At 35.6% G+C, this 21,189-nt stretch overlaps 1 protein-coding gene across 5 annotated transcripts in view; it reads right to left on the reverse strand.

Annotated features, from left to right (window-relative positions):
• UHRF2 (ubiquitin like with PHD and ring finger domains 2) overlaps positions 1 to 21,189 on the reverse strand; it is an 88,889-nt gene that overhangs the window by 8,074 nt on the left and 59,626 nt on the right. For 2 of the 5 annotated variants that reach the window (XM_081802966.1, XM_081802967.1), the window contains 8 exons: positions 16,300 to 16,423; positions 15,884 to 15,991; positions 13,459 to 13,563; positions 7,931 to 8,037; positions 4,490 to 4,652; positions 3,677 to 3,817; positions 1,874 to 1,970; positions 1,400 to 1,557 (listed from right to left, as the gene is read on the reverse strand). In XM_081802966.1, the coding sequence (XP_081659092.1) occupies positions 1,400 to 1,557; positions 1,874 to 1,970; positions 3,677 to 3,817; positions 4,490 to 4,652; positions 7,931 to 8,037; positions 13,459 to 13,563; positions 15,884 to 15,991; positions 16,300 to 16,423 (1,003 nt within the window). The remainder of the gene's footprint in view (positions 1 to 1,399; positions 1,558 to 1,873; positions 1,971 to 3,676; positions 3,818 to 4,489; positions 4,653 to 7,930; positions 8,038 to 13,458; positions 13,564 to 15,883; positions 15,992 to 16,299; positions 16,424 to 21,189) is intronic. The other 3 variants (XM_081802969.1, XM_081802968.1, XM_081802970.1) reach the window with 3 other exon arrangements.

A 21,189-nucleotide genomic window follows, 5' to 3' on the forward strand; every position in this document is an offset into this window, starting at 1 on the left:
GAGGATGGGTTAGCCTGGTAATGGGTATTAAAGAGGGCACGTTCTGCATGGAGCACTGGGTGTTATTTGCAAACAATGAATCATGGAACACTACATCAAAAACTAATGATGTAATGTATGGTGATTAACTTAAAAAAATGGAAAAAAAAAATTAGGGGCACCTGGCTGCCTCAGTCTGTAGAGCATGAGCCTCTTGATCCTGGTGGTGTGAGTTTGAGCCCTACGTTGGGGGTAGAGATTACTCAAAAATAAAGAAATAAAATAAAAAATAAATAAATAAAATAAAATGAATAAATAGGGAAGCCTGGGTGCCTCTGGCTCAGTCGGTAGAGCATGTGACTCTTGACCTGGGGGTTCTGAGTTTGAGTCCCATATTGGGAGTAGAGATTACTTAAAAATAAAATGTTAAAATACATATATATATATATATATATATAAATACATATACATAAATGAGTATAAATAGATAAATGGATGTTAAAAATTGTACCAGGGAACATTCTTCCTTAATATGATGACTATTTCTCCATAAAAAGCAACACAAAAACTGAGAGTTCTCTCTAAATTTAGACAGAAAGGTAACTAACCCCATTTCAGACACATGAGAAGTTCTGGCTAATGAATGTACAGAAATAAAGGGAACATTGGAAAGAAGAAATTATTAGACGATGACACAATAAAAATTCAAGCTCACCCACAATAGCTGCACGGAGGAAAAATCCCAGAAAAGTAACTATATCACACCTAATAAGGGGTTACTATCTAATAAAATGGAATATTCTAATTTTAAGCAAAAATAAAGAAATAAAAGCAAGTGAACAAAGAAGGAATAGACAATTCATATTTGAAAATTCCAGCTTCTGGAATTTGATAAGAAAGCTTCATTTGCAAAATACAGTGTAACACAAAATCAACACATCAGTTGTAATTCCTTTTCATTTTAAAATGTCATGATTACCAAAAAATGGGGAAAAAATCTAAAACATATAAAGTATTTAAATAAATTAACAGTTTGTTTTTTTTTTAACCACTGGGTTAAACATGTGCTGAATTGCTTAAGATTTACACCATCAGAATAACTTTGAACTACAGCAAAAAATTTCTCGATGAGTTTTAAATTGTGTTATACAAACCAAAAATTCTTCCCATGAACAGTGCCTTCATCATGCCTTCAACATAAATGAATAAGTTCAGGCACAGAGAGGTCAAAACCAACAACTAAGAGGCCTAAAATCAATTTAAAAGCATTTAAGTATTACTTCAGATTATTTCTGAAAGGTAGTGGCTACTGGATGAGAGGATTACATAAAAACATCAAGTTTTGACTGACTTGCAAAGAGTATTATTTTTCACTACTTGTTAATATTAGAACATTATTATCAAAAAAACCTTTACATACTGGACCTTCCACAAGAGATGCAAGCACTTCATCCCATAGCTTCTGGTTTTGGTGATCTTCTCTAATTAGATGTTGTTGTTGAGGGGTTAGTTGGAAAGCCTCAACTGCTTCTGCTGAATCTGGTGTTTTTAACACTTTGGAGGCACTTGGACAACCATCTAGATTTATTTAAAAATACATAAGCAGACTTCTGAGTGATTCCAAACAGAACTATGAGATCAAAGAGTTAACTGGCACCATTAATGTTTAGCACGAAGATAACCTGCATAAAGCAGCACCTGACTTCCCTTGGAGTTTAGAATACTACATTTGCTGTTGTTTTGGCTCCAGCACTACTAAAATACACAAAAAGTCCCGCGCCTTTCCACCACTCCCAAATATTGCTCTTCTTATGAGTTTCTCAATTTATTCTCTTAATATTTTTCTTTATGAGTAACTACATTTTTAGGACTTATGCCTGTAATCATTACCTACCATCTGTAGTTGGCCTTTTTGAGGCTCCGCTGGCCTGCTTCTTTGACTGTCCTTTAGTCTTCTTCCCTTCCTTATCTGAAGGGTAACCTACTGGATACTGATAGGGGAAAAAGTACAATATAGATTTAAGCTTCGCAAAGAAGTGGCGGGGGGAGGGTTGTTCTAGATGCTGCTGAGAAATTTAAAAAGGGGAGGGGTGAAGAGTATATTTTCCTAAACTGAGAGACTTTATATAAAGGAAACAGACATTTAAAGGACATAAGACTATTAAAATCCCCAATTCAGTGTAAAACCATGTAGTTATGACTGTTAAGATATTTCATTTTACAAAATAATGATCTTAGTTTCAGATCTAAAAGAGGAAAGACAAGTTTTCAGGAGATTTGACTAGGTGGCTTAAGAAGTTTAAGGAAGAGAAGAATCTAGATATGAAGTAAGTGAAGATCAACCACAGAGTACAGTACAGTACTCATACAGATGGTATTACACTCAATTGTGAAGCCAATCTTTAAAAAACAAAACAAAACAACTCCCACCCCCCCAACATTAAGGGCTAAATTTCTTATCTACCAAAATAGGGGGGATGGGGCTTTTAGAAGACCTAAAGCCACTAAATTACTAATTCTTTATCAGCTAAAGGTTCGAGTTTAAGGAATAAAGTCTACCTATTTGTGTTTTACTGGCTACCCTTTTCTGCGGGACATGCTTTATTGATTAACACTGATATTTAAAACTCAACATGTTTTAGGCCCCATCAATGATATTATTAACTTATCATAGTAGATGAGCTTACATGCTTCTGCTTACAGTTTCAAATCTAACCTATCTAGAACACTGCTCTGCTGAACAATGAATCTGAAAAAATCTTTTAAAAATGGATTTAACAAGTTATTTTTTTATATTGTTATAAAAAGAATTATTTTGGCAGTTATTTTAGCAGCCGATGGGTCTCATTTAATTAATGAAACAATTAATTCTACGAGTTTAAAAAGAAAACAAAAACAGACACAGACTTGCACTAGAAAACACACACTCACCTGCCTGGGTGGTCAGACACTTGCCCATAGTTCAGCCCCTACACATGCAGTGTGGGCAGAGCCAGGGGAAATGAAAAGCTGGTAGTCTTTACAGGAAGCACAACAATGGGGAATGATGGGAGGATGAACTTAAACCATGCTCTGAAGTCAGTGTCAGGGACAAAGTCTAGGGTGCATAGGCAGTGGACGGGGAATGTAGCCATACCATCCATTATGCACACAAAACCAACAAAGTCTTAAATGGGTTAACAGCTGAACATGGGCAAAGGGGAAAAAAAAAAGGCAAAGCACTAAAGGTGGTGACAGGACAGGGAAGCAGCTTTGAGGGGGAAGAGAAAAAAGGGGTGAGGAAAAGTGAGAAGGGTAGGAAGCAGACCACTCTTACAAGCCACCTCCCCCTTCCCCTACCAGAGACACACCCCGTGCCCTCTAGGATAAACTTCCCTTCCTAAGGCCTCCTTTATGTAAATTTTATGTATCCCTCTCCCTCATTCTTCAAGTCATTTCCAAATTGAATTGAAATATCTTACTTTTCATTGAAGGCCTGGATATTCCCAAGCACAATTCTTGGTCTTAGGGCAGTTTGACACCTAGAATGCCACCTTTTTACTTGTTTTCCTTCTGTATACTTGCATGGTTTCATTCCTCACCCCTTAAAGTCCACTGATCAATTGCCATGAGTTGTATCCAGTGCTAAGGCACAAAGATACTACAGAGGTGCACATTTTTATGAACATACAAGTAGCCTAGACAAATGTAATCTAACCTGTAAACGTAGACATAGTCTTCTGGACCGTTCTATTCCTTCTGAGGTCCAAGGAGCGGGTTCAACATCATCTCTTCTTAAAAGGTAGCGCCAAACCAAGAATCCATGGCTTGATGAAATTTCTGGCCAGTATTTCACCACCTAAATCACAGTATTTTGTAGTAGTTTGAGATTTAATATTTAGACTTATTCATCATATATTACTAGTTTAAGTATACTTGACTGAACTAAATGCAACTTCAAAAGATGCTTGCTTTGTTGTAGGAACAGTAAATAAAAAATATTCACTAAGATATTGTTTTGACCTTATTTCCTAATTAAGATAGCTCCCATATAAGTACACATTGCTATAAACTTGAAATATTAACAAGATTATGCTCATGAATAGATTCCTGCATAACAGATAAAAATGGTGGCAGTAAATGCCTCCGTGTTTTAAACAAACAACCTATTTTACAAATTATAACGTGCTTGGCTTTGAAAATCTATTACAATTAAAATAATTATAAAGATATAAGAATCAGTATCTACAATGGCCACATTATTTAGTTTTATCATAGAGAATATATACTCACAAAAAGCTTAACTCAAAATGTAACTCTGCCCTTACAGACTTCAAATAAGTGTTAAGAGAAAAGTATCAAAGTTAGAAGCTCACTTTGTATATCTGTTACATTTCCAGAAAAAGCAGAAGTACCAACTAAGGTGATCTACTCTTTCCTTTAGCCCACCCCAGTAGAGTAGTTCCCTTTGGCAAGGGAACTTGAAAGCCCAGGAAGAATGACTAACAAGATGTCATGCCAGATAGAGCACCTTATAAATGCCATCATATCTGTTGCCTTCTTCAGGAGCATATTTGCTGATCTTCCTCCCTTTAAAACTGCGTATCACTCTGACTGGCTTACCAGCTCTCCAATTCCGAGACTCTGCTCCAATTTTATCATCCAATGGAGCATCACAGTTTAGGGCCAATGCCCTAAAAAATAAAACAAATTCTTTATACCAAGTAATCTTTAAGTATATAATCGCATTATTAGCTCAATTAAAAGGTGAATTATGCCTTACCTGATGGTTAAGATTCTATGATTCTTTCCATATTATTCCAGATAATAGGATTATGCTTTCCCCCACCAGCAGAGAAGACAAATCAGTTTTCTGATGTCACCCCCAAGCCAGGGGATTGGTTCTCAGATAGCCTGTAGGGTTCTTCTGAAAGTAATAACATCTGTGCCACGTATAATAGAAAACAACTAGAAATACATGGAATTTTTTTAAAATAACGTTTGTTGAGGGAAGGGAGAAAGTTGGAAAACTAAAGCAAGTGATTGTTGTAGTATTTATTTTTGATAAGGGAGTGAGGTAAATTGCTGGAATAATGTAGAAAGAAATCCAGGAAAATAAATTTGTCAGCAAGGTACAAATGACCTTTCTAGGTCTACTTTCCACATTCCAGACGATAGAGAATCCTTAACGTTTAGAAGCTATTAAAGAACAAGTTTAATATGAGAATATCGTTTAAAGACTTTGAGTAAAAAATTTAAGTAAAACTGAAGCATTCAAATGTCTGTGTTAAATCATGACAATAAAGATTTTTGGCTCCTCCAGATCACTATTTTTACTATGACATGTGAACAAGGAGGAACACTGAGTGAGAAGCAGCACCTGATTTAGTTGAAGCTTCCTTAGTATGTGTACTCACTTAGTAGTAATTAATCAGTAAGGTTATGTAAGAAGACCTTTCTTGGGAGAACTTAGTCCTGTCAAAAAACAAAAACAAAAAACCAAAACAACCCCCCCCCACAAAAGACCCCACCAAACTAGAATCTATTTAAAATTAGTATTCTTCTTCTCAGATACCTACTTCCTAACTTAAGTGAAAAGAAACCACTGAGAACATGTAAGGTTAAAACACATACACACCCAATTTGGTAAATTCAGGTATGATACAAAATACTTTTTCAGGGTATAATTTTACGTAGGCTCAAATAAAAAAAAATTGACCTTAGGACTAAACGTCTAATCTATTCAGATCTCTTGATCAGTTATACTGTTAAAGTAAATAAACTCAAAGTGTTTCGTTTAAAAAAAAAAAAAAACTTTTATAAATGTGGTCAAATAGTTAAAGTTTACCAAGTTATTTTTTTTATCTCAAAGGTAGATGCATTAAATCTCTGGGAGGTAGAAGAAAATGTAGCCAAACTTCTAGGGCTAGTATTCCATCTTATTTATGTAATACCTATTGAGATATACATACTTCATCTTCTTAAAGAGCTAGGAAAAGGACAAATACTATTTTCACATTAATGAGTGGAATGCCTTGGTGCTTATAGGCACCTTCATTCAGAATGATTGCCACCCCTAACTGGCATTATTAACTCACTTCTAGCTTCACAGAAGTATGTAGGTTGTTCAAGTATGTGAAAAGAATCTAAGATCAAACTAGGTGAAACAAGGCTTTTCCATTACTCTGCAGCTTAATCAATTGCCTCTAACTTCCCTGATAAAGGAAGGCCAGGTTACCTTGCTGCCCTCTTCAGTTTCATAAAGCGAAAGAGCTGAGAGGAAATAGGAACAAACTTTTCAAAGCAAGAAGCAGGCACCAAACTACCTCTTAGTGGAGAAGCAAAAATGAACTGGACCATATGCTAGTTAGGAAAGAGTATAATATGATGCAGAGCTAAGGGTCTTTCACCTCGGTACAATGCTTATAAAACATATAGGTATCTTTTGCCCAGAGGTCTTTACAATCACAATGCGTACTCAAAGCTTAATGTATAAACTAAGAGAATGGATGTCAGAGTCCCTATGATAAGTCAATCCTAAATGGTTCTGAGTTAATATTTTATATTCACTACCTTCCTTTCAATACAAACATTTTTACTACTTGTCAATTATTTTCTAATAAGATTATAACATATGGCAAACAGGGTTATACTTATTAGATTCTTTAAAAGCTTGGAAAATATTTACCATGTATATTACAAATGCAGGAAGTTAGGAAACAAACGTCATTCAAGCAAAATAATCTATTGTTATTAAAAGGTAAATATTATTTTCAAATTTGACAATGTAAAAAAGCCCTTTTACAAATTCAAGATACACTTTCACTGACAAAAACACATCAAAATATTTCTAAATCCTTTTAAGATCATTCCTCCTGAAGACCTGCTATTTTGCTAGAAAAATACTAGCTAGGGACTGGACTCCTGCCTCAGGAATGTTTTCACCAGCAAATCTGACCTGTCTCCTCTGCTGGTTCAGTTAAATAATCCTACTGTCAGAAATAATATAGAAGGAAGACATAAAAACAGACTGTATGTAATTTGGTATGCAACAAATTCTTGAAATCATACTGGTGTATTCTTTACTTCACACGGTAATCAGAAATTAAGGGCACACTACTTAAAACCGAGTGATTTAGACTCAAGAAAGAAAAATACTCATTTTTACTCAATCCATAAAACACCCTTAACAATAGGATATAAAAATTTCAACTTTATGAAATTGGTCAAAAAATTATCAATACAAGTTATAATGTGGTCACTGCTATCTGATGGTGTGGGTCACTTTTTTATTATTGCTATAGCATGCATATATGAAATAAAACATTTTGAAGTCATTTTTTCGTTCCCATGGAAGCTGGAATATCAATACTTCTATAGAACAAAGGTCAGCACAAGGTGGCTCTTTTGTAATGCTTTATAAGTATTTACTTAGAAAAGGTCACTTTTGTAACTAAACATTCTTTTATAACACTTAAGAGACATTATTATAAATTCTAAAAGCACCTTGAGTGTAGTTCTGATTAAGTTTATCTGATGTTTCACTTATGCCCACAAATGCGGCTCCCAAACTTAAACCTATCTCACACTGGTGAGTCTCTTAAGAAGTTTGTTACTTTAAAAGATAAATCTGTGTTGAGTAAAACATAACTTTGACCTATGGGATAGTAGATAGCCACCTTGTCCTCAATTTCACTTATATAGGTTCCCTTCCTTCAAATGTTTCAACATGTTTTCAAATGCAAAACACATGTATTAAGACTGGGAATAATGTCATTTAAAAAACAGTATGAAGAAATAAGTTAGAATGCTTACAATTATATAATCAGGTAATGGGATTTTAAATTTAGATCTTTAACTCTCAATTTAAGATTCTCCCCTACAGTCTAACTTACAAATTATATTACTATAATCAAACTTTTATACAAAGCCCAAATAGATAGTCTTTACAAACTCTAACAATAAAGAGTACCTGTTCATGTTTGTTAATGTTTGATCAGCCGATGGTGCACCAATTCTTTTATTACCAGCAAGATTTTTACCACCACTCCCTGTGTATGTGAATTCATCACCTCGGTCCTACAGGAAAAGATTTTCAGCATTAAGATACCTAAACCCAAGTATAATCTCGCCAATTCTTATTTTACAGTCAGAACATTTGGTTAGGATGTTATGAATTTACATGTTCTCTCTCAAGGCATCTTGGGAGAGATTTGCCAAAATATCTCAAATGCAGTTGTGTATGTAGTACATCTTCAAGTTATATCAAGTTACATCACTTGATCATTTTAAAATTAGAGCTTTCAATACCTCCAAATGTGGCTAGTCTCATGCTATATCTACAATTTAATAATCTCTAGAATGTTACAAAATAAGACCTGATGGACTGGGAATATTGTTTCATTTAATTCAATGGTATTAAAATAAACATCAATATTATCTTGTAGGTTTTCATAGAATACCATTTTATTAGTAAATACTTCATATCTGATTTCCCATCAGTAATCTACACTATACCTAAGTTTGTTGTTCAATTTCAAAATTAAAATCCTAACAGCATATTAAGTTCCTCACATTTCACACTGTATAGACTCACTTAAATTACATTCAGGTGAAATAATTGCCTATCATTAAAAAGAACATTGGAAAAGAATTTGAAAACTAAAATTTGTATAAAGTATCTACTAAATGTGAAAAAAAAAATGCCAGAGGAAATAGATGTTACATAAACTAGAACCAAAAATATCTCTGTAATAGCTACAAATTTATATTGATATTACTAAGTCTCTGATTCAGTACTCAAAATCAGTTGAGAAGAGTATCAGTATACAAATTAACTCTACTAACATTATCAAAATAGTGGTGGTTCTAACTCTTTTTTTTGGTTAGTTGACACACAATTATGTTAGTCTCAGGTATACAACACAGTGATACAAGTTTATACATTATGCTGTGCTCACCACAAGTGTAGCTACCATCTGTCACCATACAATGTTATTTTAATACCACTGACTGTATTTCTTATGCTGCGCCTTTTATTCCCGACTTACTCATTCTATAACTGGAAGACTGTATCTCCTACTCCTCTTCACCCATTTTGCTCATTCCCCCATCCAATAGTGTTTCTTCTTTATTGGAAGATTTTAATTAGTTTAGACTAAAGATAATGAAGTTTTCTCTACTAAATCCTTGTCTGTAATAAAGGTTAATTATTTTGCATCTTGTTTTTGGATTAAGTCCTAACTAAAATCTCATGGTTTTAGAAGTACTTTTCTCTGTCTAAAAATCATGACTTCACTTTTTGTTGATCTAATATTGAAGTCTATAAAGACTAAGGCATTAAGGAATTTCATCTTTAGTGTGTATTCCATTTGAAGGAAATCTAATAAATAACTACATCTAGAGCAGCCTAGAACACTTCTTAATCAGAAACAGTCTTCCAAATTGTACCTGGATTGACTTCACAATGCTCATATTCATAACCCTCTCAACTTTTTTTTTTTAAAGATTTTATTTATTTATTTGTCAGAGAGAGAGAGAGCGAGGGAGTGCATGATCGCACACAAGCAAGGGGAGCAGCAGGGCAGAGGGAGAAGCAAGCTTCCCACTGAGCAGGGAGCCCAACGCGGGGCTTGATCCCAGGGTCCTGGGATCACGACCTGAGCCAAAGGCAGATGTCTAACCAACTGAGCCCTCCAGCCCCCCATCACCCCTGTCAACTTTTAAAGTTATAATTGTGGTAGTGCTATAAAGGAAAAAGTAGTGGTGACTAGGAGAGCATAAGAGAGGCAACCTATGCTCAGTAGTGTTTAAAATGAAAGAACAAAAACATTTCTGATGATTCTTCAAACAGCAAATAATCAAGTAGGAATAATTAAAATTCTATGTCATTAGCTCATCTGTACTTTAATCATCACACCAACAGAAACTTTTAATTATTATTAGGGGAAAAAAGAATTGTTGGACTGTCAAAACTCAGCCAATATATTAGTTCAAACTAATTTTCCTAAGGAACAATGATCAGCCCAAATTTGTTACATATTCTAGTCCATGCTCCACAAAGTTGTATCCCTGTGGGTCAGCAGCCTAAAGAAGCCTGCTGTCTGGGAACACCTCATGTAAGAAACCATCATCTGTATAGGGGACATACTACTGCCCCAGAGTGACTCAATTTCCCAATCTCAACTCCTCTCAAGTTGTAAAGTAGCTGCCTAACACAATAAGCTGGATGCTCCTATTCCCGCCATCACCGTTATCAAGTAAAAGACCTTCATCTCAATCTTCTCACTGCCCCCCACAAAGACTATCAGATAAATATCCGAAAGCATAGTTAAGATCATTAAACTTTTCCCAGACACATTTAATGATTCCTTAATTCAAAGCTATCTATTATACAGCTTCAATCTCTGCCAGTTTCTCTCAAAATACCCCTTTCATGTTTGCAAAGCTGGGTACTACCACTTTACTGCTGATAACACCTACCTAGCATTTACTCTGTGTGTGTGTGTGTGTGTGTGTGTGTGTGAAGTTAGGCTAAGCACTTTATTTATTATTCTTTTATTTTTTTTTATTTTTTATTTTTTTTAAAGATTTTATTTATTTATTTGAGACAGAGAGGATAAGAGACAGAGAGCATGAGAGGGAGGAGGGTCAGAGGGAGAAGCAGACTCCCCGCCGAGCAGGGAGTCCGATGCGGGACTCGATCCCGGGACTCCAGGATCATGACCTGAGCCGAAGGCAGTCGCTTAACCAACTGAGCCACCCAGGCGCCCCTGTATTATTCTTTTAATGCTCACATCAACCCTATGAAGTATTTTTTTAAAGCCTTATTTTATAGATGAGGCAGAGGTTCATTAACTCGCCTAAGGTCACTTAGCTAGTAAGAGATGGCACAAGGATACAAATCCAGTTTGGTTCCAGAATCTGTTCCTGATCACTGAGCAAACTATTTCTCAGGACAGCTATAAAAGGCAGATCATCTTTGTGGGTTCTCATTCCTCAAGTGAGGTTACCCTAACACAGGGCACTAAAACTAGCATTTGATTCTCAAGTTACTAGACTAAAATATTAACTAGTTTATCAACAGGTATTCAGTAGTTTCATGTCCATTCATCTGGACAAAACAAAGATTATGGGCTCCATGAATGTTATACTTAGAGGTTTCAAAACAAATTTTTTTCTCAAATGAGAAAAGTTTATTCAGGTTTCCTCCACCTATTTCTATAGATATAACCTGCCTGCAATAAGCGATCAAAAGATTAAAAATGCTTATAAAATATATTAACATCTCCAAATATATCTTAGCTGGTGATCTAAGCCTATTTGTTTTAGCTCCAAAATGAATTATTCTTTATATTATTTAACAGACTGAGAATTGCTTAAGACACATAATTAACAGCTCATCAGTACTTTTCTCTACAAATGTTTAATGTTTGACTAGTAACTGTATTCAAGAGATGAGGAAAAAGGGAAGTAGTAATAACCATCCCAATTCAACTTGGTACTTGTTTTCACCTCTACATGTTTATGTTTTGTGTATTTAAGATAAGCTCTGCTATAGACAATACAACTGTTTGAATCCTTGTTATATGCTAAGACTACATAAATTACCTCATTTAATATCAATAATTTTGATATAAAATGGTGATACTTCTTTTTTCTATTTTACACATGGGGAAACTGAGGTTTACTGGAGTAAAACAATTAGGCCAAAGTCTCACACACAAATGTCAGAGTCCAGATCAAACACAACTGGCTAGATGCTAAAAACATGTTAAAAAGATTCTACTTTTAGCTGGCTTGTTTTCTTACAGAGCCCTAAAAAAAAATTAAGTGCCAACTGTAGTAAACTATACAACATCCTTTGTATTTCTAAAAAATACAGCTTAAAAATATGCATGTTATATGAGTACTCAAATAATTACCCTGCATATTTCCATCTTTAGTTTCCTCTGCCATGTTAGTGTAAATGTATTGACAAATTGGCCTGTTAGAAAAATGGCAAGCTCTTCTACCTTTGTCTGAAAACATACTATATCTTGGCCTCTACATAGCTATAACATATCATGAAAAAAACCAACGAAACAGACTGGGAGAAAATACCTGCAAACTACATATTCAATGAACAGCAAAAAACCCCAAATAGGACTCAATTAGAAGATGGGCAAATGACCTGAAGATATATCACCAACAGCCATTAGGGAAATGTCAACTAAAACCACAATGAGATCTTACTGCATACCTATCAGAATGGCTAAAGTAAAACAAAGCAACAACACTGCATGCTGGCAAGAATGCAGAGAAACTGGATCACTTACTTACACACTGCTAATAGGAATGTAAAGTGGTATAGTCACTCTGGAAAACAATTTGGCAGTTTTTTAAAAAACTAAACATGCAACTACCATATAACCCAACAATGCACTTCTGGGCATTTATCACAGAAAAATGAAGACTTACATTTATAAAAAAAAAAAACCTGTACCCAAATGTTTATTGCAGTTATTTGTAAAAGTCAGAAATTGAAACAATCTGAATATTCTTCAATGAGTGAATGGTTAAACAAACTGTGGCATACCTATAGCATGGAATACTACTCAGCAATAAAAAGGAATAAACTATTAATACATGCCACAATTTGAGAATTATGCTGAGTGAAAAGTGCCATTCCCAAAGGTCACATACTATATGATTCCACTTACAAAAATTTTTTAAAAGAATTTTAGAGAGGGAGAGAGGGAGCGTGAGCATGGGAGGGAGGGGGCAGGGGGAGACAGAGACTGAGAATCTCAAGTAGACTCCCCGTTGAATGCGGAGCCCCACTTAGGGCTCTATCCTATGACTCTGAGATCATGACCGAAGTGGAAATCAAGAAGCAGACGCTTAACTGACTGAACCACCTAGGCGCCCCTCCACTTCTAAAAATTTTTGAAACAACAAAATTATAGAAATGGAGAATAGATTAGTGGTTGTCAGGGGTTAGGGAGGGCAGGTATAGTAGGTGTGGCTATCAAAGGGCAACATGAGGGATACTTGTGGTAGGGAAATGTTCAGTGACCTGAATGATTTAATGTCAATATCCTGGTTGTGATACTGTACTACAGTTTTGTAAGATGTTACCATTGGGAGGGGATGGGTAAAGGGCACAGAGATATCTACAGTATTTCTAAGGCTACATGTCAGTCTACAACATCCCAAAATAATAAATTTAATTTAAAAAAATGAGCTCTATAGAGAATGTATTTTCATTGCAATAATCAGTTACCACATATATACATAAATCAGTACATGTAAAGATTAAAGACCGCCAATTGATTTATCTTGTAATTTGTACAGAAGTGACCACTTCAACATACAGTGCCATGAGGCACTGTAAAACTGATTCCAGTGAAGTTGTAAAGTTGCTAAAAAAAAAAAAAAGAATGGGATTTGATATATGCTAGAAAAAGCTTCTGTATTTTACTGATAGGTTCTAAAGAACAAGGCTGTATCATGACTTACTACTTCATCCGCAAATCCACCAGCAAGGACAAGAGAATAAGCCCCATCATTACTTCGACCATGAATTCCACCAACATGGGGCCTATGGACACCTGCTTCGCTCACCTATGAAATAAAGAGAGTCTCAAAATACCTTTGAATGGTCAAATTATATTTATAAAATGCTTTCACATATATTATTGTATCCTAAAAGCCTCCAACTAAGAACTGAATGTTGCTCAGAGTTCTACCTTTTGCTCACCAACTTTATTTCTTTCCAACTATATATCCCTTAGATACTAAGCTGGTGACCTTAAAACTGCTCAGACCTAGAATTTGGAGTTTCAAAATAATTATTAAATACCATTTTATGTCTACTGGTCATTACAGCTCAACTTGGGTAAAACAGAATTTATCAGTGATCCAGATCCCTTCCTATCCTATTTCTTCTCTTCAATTACTGCATGCTCCCTAGTCACATCAGAAAGGCAAGAGTCATTTTATTCTTTTTTTTTTTTTTGAGAGAGGGTGTGTACAGGTGGGGGGAGGGGGGGAGTAGGGAGAGAGAGAATCTTAAGTAGGGGCTCAATCTCATGACCCTGAGATCATGACCTGAGCCAAAATCAGAAGTAGGATGCTTACCCGAATGAGGAGCCCAGGCACCCCAGGCAAGAGACATTTTAGCCTCATTCTTCTTCTCTATTTTTCAAACCCATTTTGGTCATAAATACTGCTGATCAATCTCCTAAATCTCTCAAATACATCTTTTTCTACTTCAACTGCTGTAATCTTAGTTTGAGTCATGAATACTATAAACATCCTTTTTCACTGCCTCCAGTTTTTCTCTTCAAATCCCATTCTACCCATCACAAACATAACAATACTTTTAAGAATAAATCTGCCTTTAATATTCAACATCAAATGGTCATATTGTATATCAAGCCCCAAATATTACATATTACCCTCTCTCAATCTGGCTCCTATCTACTTTCCCCACCTTAACTCTTATCTCCAGCTTCTCCTTCAGAGAGCATATATGTTTGAGCCAAAACTACTCAATGTTACCCAAACGTGCTTCCCAATTTGTTAAATTTACTTATGTATTCTACTACTTCAATGGCCTACTGCTTCTTCCCATCTATCTTCAATTTTGGCTCCCTGAACAGTGTCACTTTGTGTACTTCAAACTCCCTGAGAGAAGTATCAGAACTCATTTGTTTATCATATAATTATTCTTAGAGAAAAAGAAGCTGAAATCCAAGCCTGCATAGCGGGGTAGGGAAAGACACACATTAGAAGCCAATGAGAAGCTAATGAAAGCATCAGAGCCTGAGTTTAGGTCTTGAAAACACCAGGTACTCCAGAAGACAGGACCACCTGTTCCCAACCTCACCAATCCTGATGAAAATAAATCTTACTCTTCCCCACTTCCTAAATGGCAAATCCACCCTTGTAGTTGCTCAGGCCAACAACCTCAAACTCATCTGAGACCGTATTAATAGGGCTTTTAGAATTTGGGAATAAATTAGTGACAGGTATACAAAAAAAAAAAAAGCAAACAACAACAAAAAAGCCCAAGGCAATTAAAAATATACTAAGTGTACTTTTTATTGTATTTATAACATTCTATTGTATTTACTTGTAGTATTTTTTTTTTTACTGTATTTAAAGATCTAAAGTCATAAAACATGCATATGGATTTAGCCAAAATTATAATATAACCATTGCAAGGATGGAAAGACACAGAGTGTGTTAAACTAAATGCCATCTTCCATAGAAAGAAGTTAAACTAAAATATGAAGACAAAAGCAGTAGAAACATGCTATTTAGAAATAAGGTAAATCCAGAAGAAACAATTAAAACTTTAAAGTGGTTGTCTCTGAGAAACAGAAAATGAAGATAACTTAAGCTCTCTATAATGATAAAATTACCATTCTAAAAAAGAAGTTAGAAATGAATACAGTAGAGCCTTCAAGAGGAAAAGGAAGTAATTTTATCCTTGGGTTATCTGGGCACTTCCTCTGACCAACACCTTAACATTCATTCAGGAGGATAAGCTGTAAACAAGACACCTCAGTGAGCTTTCTTGGACTTCAATGATATTAAGTGAGAACTTACCAAATATTTTAAAGAAAAAAAATTTAATATTTCAAATATTAAATTCTCAGCAAGGAAAATTCTCTAGAAAGCTTAACAATATTGTTAACTATCAGAACAGTAAAACAAAGTGATGAAAAGGCATAGCTGATGCCTAATTCCATGATGTATGGTCCTCTGTCTTAAGCTATGGGGAAGAGTCTACCCATCCTATAGAGAATCTTCTAACAACTGAATGCCATGTGACAAAACCTAGGTTAGTCCACTTATAATCAACAGAAACTGACATTGCTACAATTTTAACTATACCCAACTTTTACCCTTTCAACAAAACCAATTTAAAACATACCTGAACTCTAAATCTCCATGTTGATCCAACAGGAATCCCAGGAATAGGTCCATAATGATTAGAAGGAACAATAGTACATTCTCTAGTGCGACCAACACAGGCCATTCCCTATAAGTAAACAAACAAGCTATTTGAGAAACTGGTTATGTCAAATCTTAAAGCCCTTAATTCCCATAAAAATGAGAATAAAATAGAAACCTAACTATATGATTAACAATACATAATTTATATGATTTCATTAACATACAGCTAACAGTTATAGTAAATTAACAATTATATAATTATAGTTATTCGTTAATATTTCTGAAATGGAAAGCATAATTTATATCACCACTACTGTTGGTATTGAAATGTTATAACCTGCATTACAGTCATAAATGTTATAGCTAGGAAGAAAAGGAGACTTTCTTCTTTACCCTGCCCCAGTCTCTCCGGCTTTCAGTACTAGCTGATGGCATCTTTGCTTTCTTTTTACTCATCTTGAGTCTTTCACCAGCCTTTACAACTTCACTGGAATCAGTTTTACAGGAAGGACAATACCTTTAAAAGAAAAAGGAATTTTGAAAATACCATATTAAAGCTAGTAACAGAATGGTCTTTCCAGGTCAGAACAAGTTTTAAGATGTAATACTTGGTGTATATTATAGATCTTCAGCTGGCATTTAAATATTAAACTTTTGAAAATATTTACATGATTAAGCTAGCAGGAAAAAGAAAAAACCAAAACCAAAACCTTATCACTCCTTTAAAGAATGTAAAGGATTATAATATCATAAAATCTCAAATTCAGTTCAAAAGCCAGACAAAGCTGTCCAATTCAAATGGCATCATGCACTATTTTTTTTTTTTTTTTAAAGATTTTATTTATTTTTGCGAGAGAGAGAGAGAAACAAAAAGGGAGAGAGTGAGCACGAGTGGGGGTTGGGGAGGGAGGAGCAGAGGGAGAAGCAGACTCTCCACTGAGCAGGGAGCCCAATGCAGGACTCGATCCCAGGACCCTGGGATCACGACCTGAGTGAAGGCAGATGCTTAACCAACTGAGCCACCCAGGCGCCCATTAACTCTGATCTTATCACTAACCTGGAGAATGGAATTTATTCATTTGAAGTTCCTATTATTAAAACAGAGGTAGCAAGAATAGATGATCTTAGACTGAATGTTCAACTATGCAACTGAATTCAGGTTACATCCCCATCTAAACTGATTATTAAAACTCTCAAAGTCAAAAATGTATACTCTATCACAACTAATATACAGGATCCAAGGATGCTTGTTTATATTAGCCTTATCCGTAGGTTCTGTTTTAATTCTCTATACTTTTTGTCCTTTGGCCTATTGCAGTTGGTCAATCTACTATATATTGCAGTTGGTCAACCTACTATAACTTGCATATCATTATGAGCTACCTTAAATCATTCCTAAAAAGCAAAGTATAAGTATGTCTATAGAATCAGATTCTGTATCTTTATTCATATTCTGAATTGGACATTCAAATATAGATTGGTGTTCCTATATCACCAAGGAATACAAACTTGAGGGATATCCTGATAAAGATCAACTGGCCCCTCTCACCATTAATATTAAATGTGCCTATACTTTCCATTTCATAATTACTCCATATAGTGTTTAGAGCAAAAAACCATCCATGCCCACCAGCTAATTCTGACTGCTTAATTATGAGATACTTTGTTTAGTACTAGAGGAAAGAAAAATGTAATTCAGTCCCCTGATTCTGAGAAAATTAGATTGTGATATACACATACAAAACGAAGGCAAAAATTAAAATGTAGGAGAAAGTAATAAGTATTATCAAGTAAAATCCCTTCTAATTGGGAAATCAGGAGGCTTCCAAAAATTAATTTGTTCTAAGACTGGATTTTACCCAATGTGCTAACCTTTAAAACTATAATTTTTCAGAGATCTTAGGGGCAAAGCAGGTACTATTTCTGGTGAGAAAATGAGCTCAGAGGTTAAATATGCAAACAACATGATTTGGAGAAATAGAAAAGATATATCAGGCACTATTTTGGTGCTGGGGATAAATATGATCAAAATGTTTGTACAGAGTAAAGAAAACTAGTACATACAATGAAACAATTTCAGGAAGTCGGCAAGTTCTATAAAGGAAATACATCAGGGTTATGTGGGTATTAAGAGTGATTAGAAATGGTATGTGTTGGGGCACCTGGGTGGCTCAGTTGGTTGAGCGACTGCCTTTGGCTCAGGTCATGATCCTGGAGTCCCGGGATCGAGTCCCGCATCGGGCTCCCCGCTCGGCGGGGAGCCTGCTTCTCCCTCTGATCCTCCCCCCTCTCATGTGCTCTCTCATTCTCTCTCTCTCAAATAAATAAATAAAAATCTTTTAAAAAGAAAAGAAAAGAAAAGAAATGGTATGTGTTTTTAGATAGAGTAGTTTTCTGAGGTGATATTCCAGCTAAGACCAAAGGAGTCAGTCCTATGAAGAAGCCAGGGAATGCATTCTGGGCAAAAAGACATTAAGTATACAAGTCCTGAGGCCTAAGAAGGAGTGGTATGCCTTGAAAAACATTAGGTGGGTAGATCTGAAGTTTAGCAAAATAAACTGCACAGAGATAAGCAATGAGGTTATAGAGCAGGCAGGGCCAGGTCAGAATAAAACCTAAGCACATGCCATCTAAGTGCAACAGGATAACACTAGGGGATTTTAAACACATGAGTAACCCTGTTACTCAGTTCAGGATTTAGTAAGATCATTCTGCTACTATGGTAGAAAGGATAGCTGGCAAGCAATGTGAAAGCAAGGAGACTAGTTAAGCATTTATTATACAGTTCAGGGAAGCGACATTAGTTTGGACTGAAGGATGAGAGCAGAGAAAGATTATGGAGGACTGAAAAGACCTGCTCATGTAGGATGTAGAATATGTGAGGAGGGTGAAGAGGAAATCAAAGAGGAAGTATAGCTTTTCAGCCTGAACAACTAGATGAGTATAGCATTTTTGGGAGAGGAGCAGGATTTTAGGGGGTGTGTTTATGGAAATCAAGATCTCCATTTGGACTAATTTTGTGCTGTCCATCAAGTAAACAGTTGAATGAATACAGGAATATAGAACCCACGGAAGATTAGATACAAAGATACTGAAAATATAGAATCATTAGCTTGGTATTTAAAGTCTCATGATCAGATGAGGTCATCTAGGAAGCAAGCATGAAGACAAAAAGCAAGTGAGTAGTGCTTTGGAAAACTCGTAAATCTGACAGATATGAGAAAACAAACAGAGATGAAGGAAAGGCCAAGTGAGATACAATAAAAATTAGGTCATACGGTATCATACAATCTATAAAGACAAAGAGCCGAGAAGTACAAGTAAGGAGAGGACTTAGAAGTGACCATTAGATTTCGCAACACGAAACGTGTCTTTGAGCTTAACATAAATATAGTGGAGTTGTGGGAAGGAAAGTCCAAGTGGAGAGCTGAAGTATGAACAGGACAAGAGGAAATGGAAATCATCAATGAAGATAGCTCTTCAGAAGCTTTGCCATAAAGGAAGCAAAGAAATGGGATCAAGGGAAGGGGGTGTGTGTGTTTGGAAGACTGAATAGATTCCAGGATACTAATGAGAATGACCCAGTAATGGCAATTTGAGAATTAACTACAGGAGTGAAGTTCCTGAAAAGGCAAAGGGTTATGAAACTGTGAGAGCAGGTAGAAGGGTTTGCATTTTAGAGAAGCAGGAACTATCCTCCACAGAAACAAAAGGGAAGAAAAATATATGAGACTTTAGAGGAAATATAATTACTGTTTATAGATGGTAAAATACAGTTTGTAACCATGCAAGGGAGAAGGAGGGGGTAAAAGGAAGAAGTAGGATCCCTTCCCTTCTCCCACCCTTACAGCCTCTGTGGTAATACAATAACAACCTTCTTAATAGGTGGGGAGAGGCCAAAGGAATGGAAAATAATCTATTCTTCACAATAATACCAGCTACCCAACTGTGATATGATTACAGGCACATCTCATTTTATGGCACTTCACAGATACTGTGTTCTTTTACGGATTGAAGATCTGTGGCAACCCAGTGTTGAGCAAGTCCATTGGTGCGATTTTTCCAACATTTGCTTACTGTCTCTGTGTCACATTTTGGTATTTCTTGCAGTATTTCAAGCTTTTTCATTATTATATATTGTTAGGGTGATCAGTGATTAAGATTTGCTGAAAGCTCAGATGATGGCTAGCATTTTTGGCAATCAAGTATTTTAAAATTATGGTATGTATTTTTTTTAGAAACAATGTTATTGCACACTTAATAGACTACAACATAGTGTGTGAACATAACTTTTACATGCACTGGGAAGCAAAAAAATTCATCTGACTTGCCTTACTGCAGTATTTACTTAATGCAATGGTCTGGAACCTGTACTATCTCTGAAGTATGCCTGTATTTCTGAGTGTGACATTCTTTAACTTGAGCCTCCACGCCAGCAACACTCCATAGCTTAAGAAGAAAAAACTTCTTGGGGCGCCTGGGTGGCTCAGTCGGTTAAGCGGCTGCCTTCGGCTCAGGTCATGATCCCAGGGTCCTGGGATCGAGTCCCGCATCGGGCTCCCTGCTCTGCGGGGAGCCTGCTTCTCCCTCTCCATCTGCCTGCTTCTTTGCCTACTTGTGCTCTCTATCTCTCTGTCAAATAAATAAATAAATAAATCTTTAAAAAAAAAAAAAAAAGAAGAAAAAACTTCTTAGTATGACATGAAAAAGTTTATTATTACTTTGGGTATGTTCTTCCCAGTCTTTTTTCTAATGATTTCATTTTGTAGCTAAGACTACTTAAAAGAAGTATAGGTTTCGGACAGTGTATTTAACCCTAGTGCCTGGTTCTACATATTAACCTCATAGGATTAAGTACAATAATCCATATAAAGCACTTTGTTAGTGTCCAGCATATATTAAGCACTTAATAATCATTAAGTACTATTATAGGCACATCTAAAATAAGTGAGAAGCCCCTGGCCAGGGTTATCAAAAGGAAGAGAGAAAGGACTGAAATAAGTAAGATCATAAATAAAAGAGGAGAGATCACAAGTAATAACGAAGAAATACAAACAATTATAAGAACATATTAGAAGCAACTATAATGCCAACAAATTAAGCAATCTCGATGAAATGGAAGCACTTCTAGAAACATATAAAATACCAAAACTGAAACAGGAAGAACAGAAAACCTGAACAGACCCATAACCAGCAAGGAAATTGAAGTAGTAATCAAAAATCTCCCAACAGGAGTCCAGGGCTGAATGGCTTCCCAGGGGAATTCTATCAAACATTTAAAGA

Source organism: Leptonychotes weddellii, chromosome 14, assembly GCF_054177405.1.
Source record: "Leptonychotes weddellii isolate Sample4059 chromosome 14, ASM5417740v2, whole genome shotgun sequence".
Lineage (NCBI taxonomy): Eukaryota > Metazoa > Chordata > Mammalia > Carnivora > Phocidae > Leptonychotes > Leptonychotes weddellii.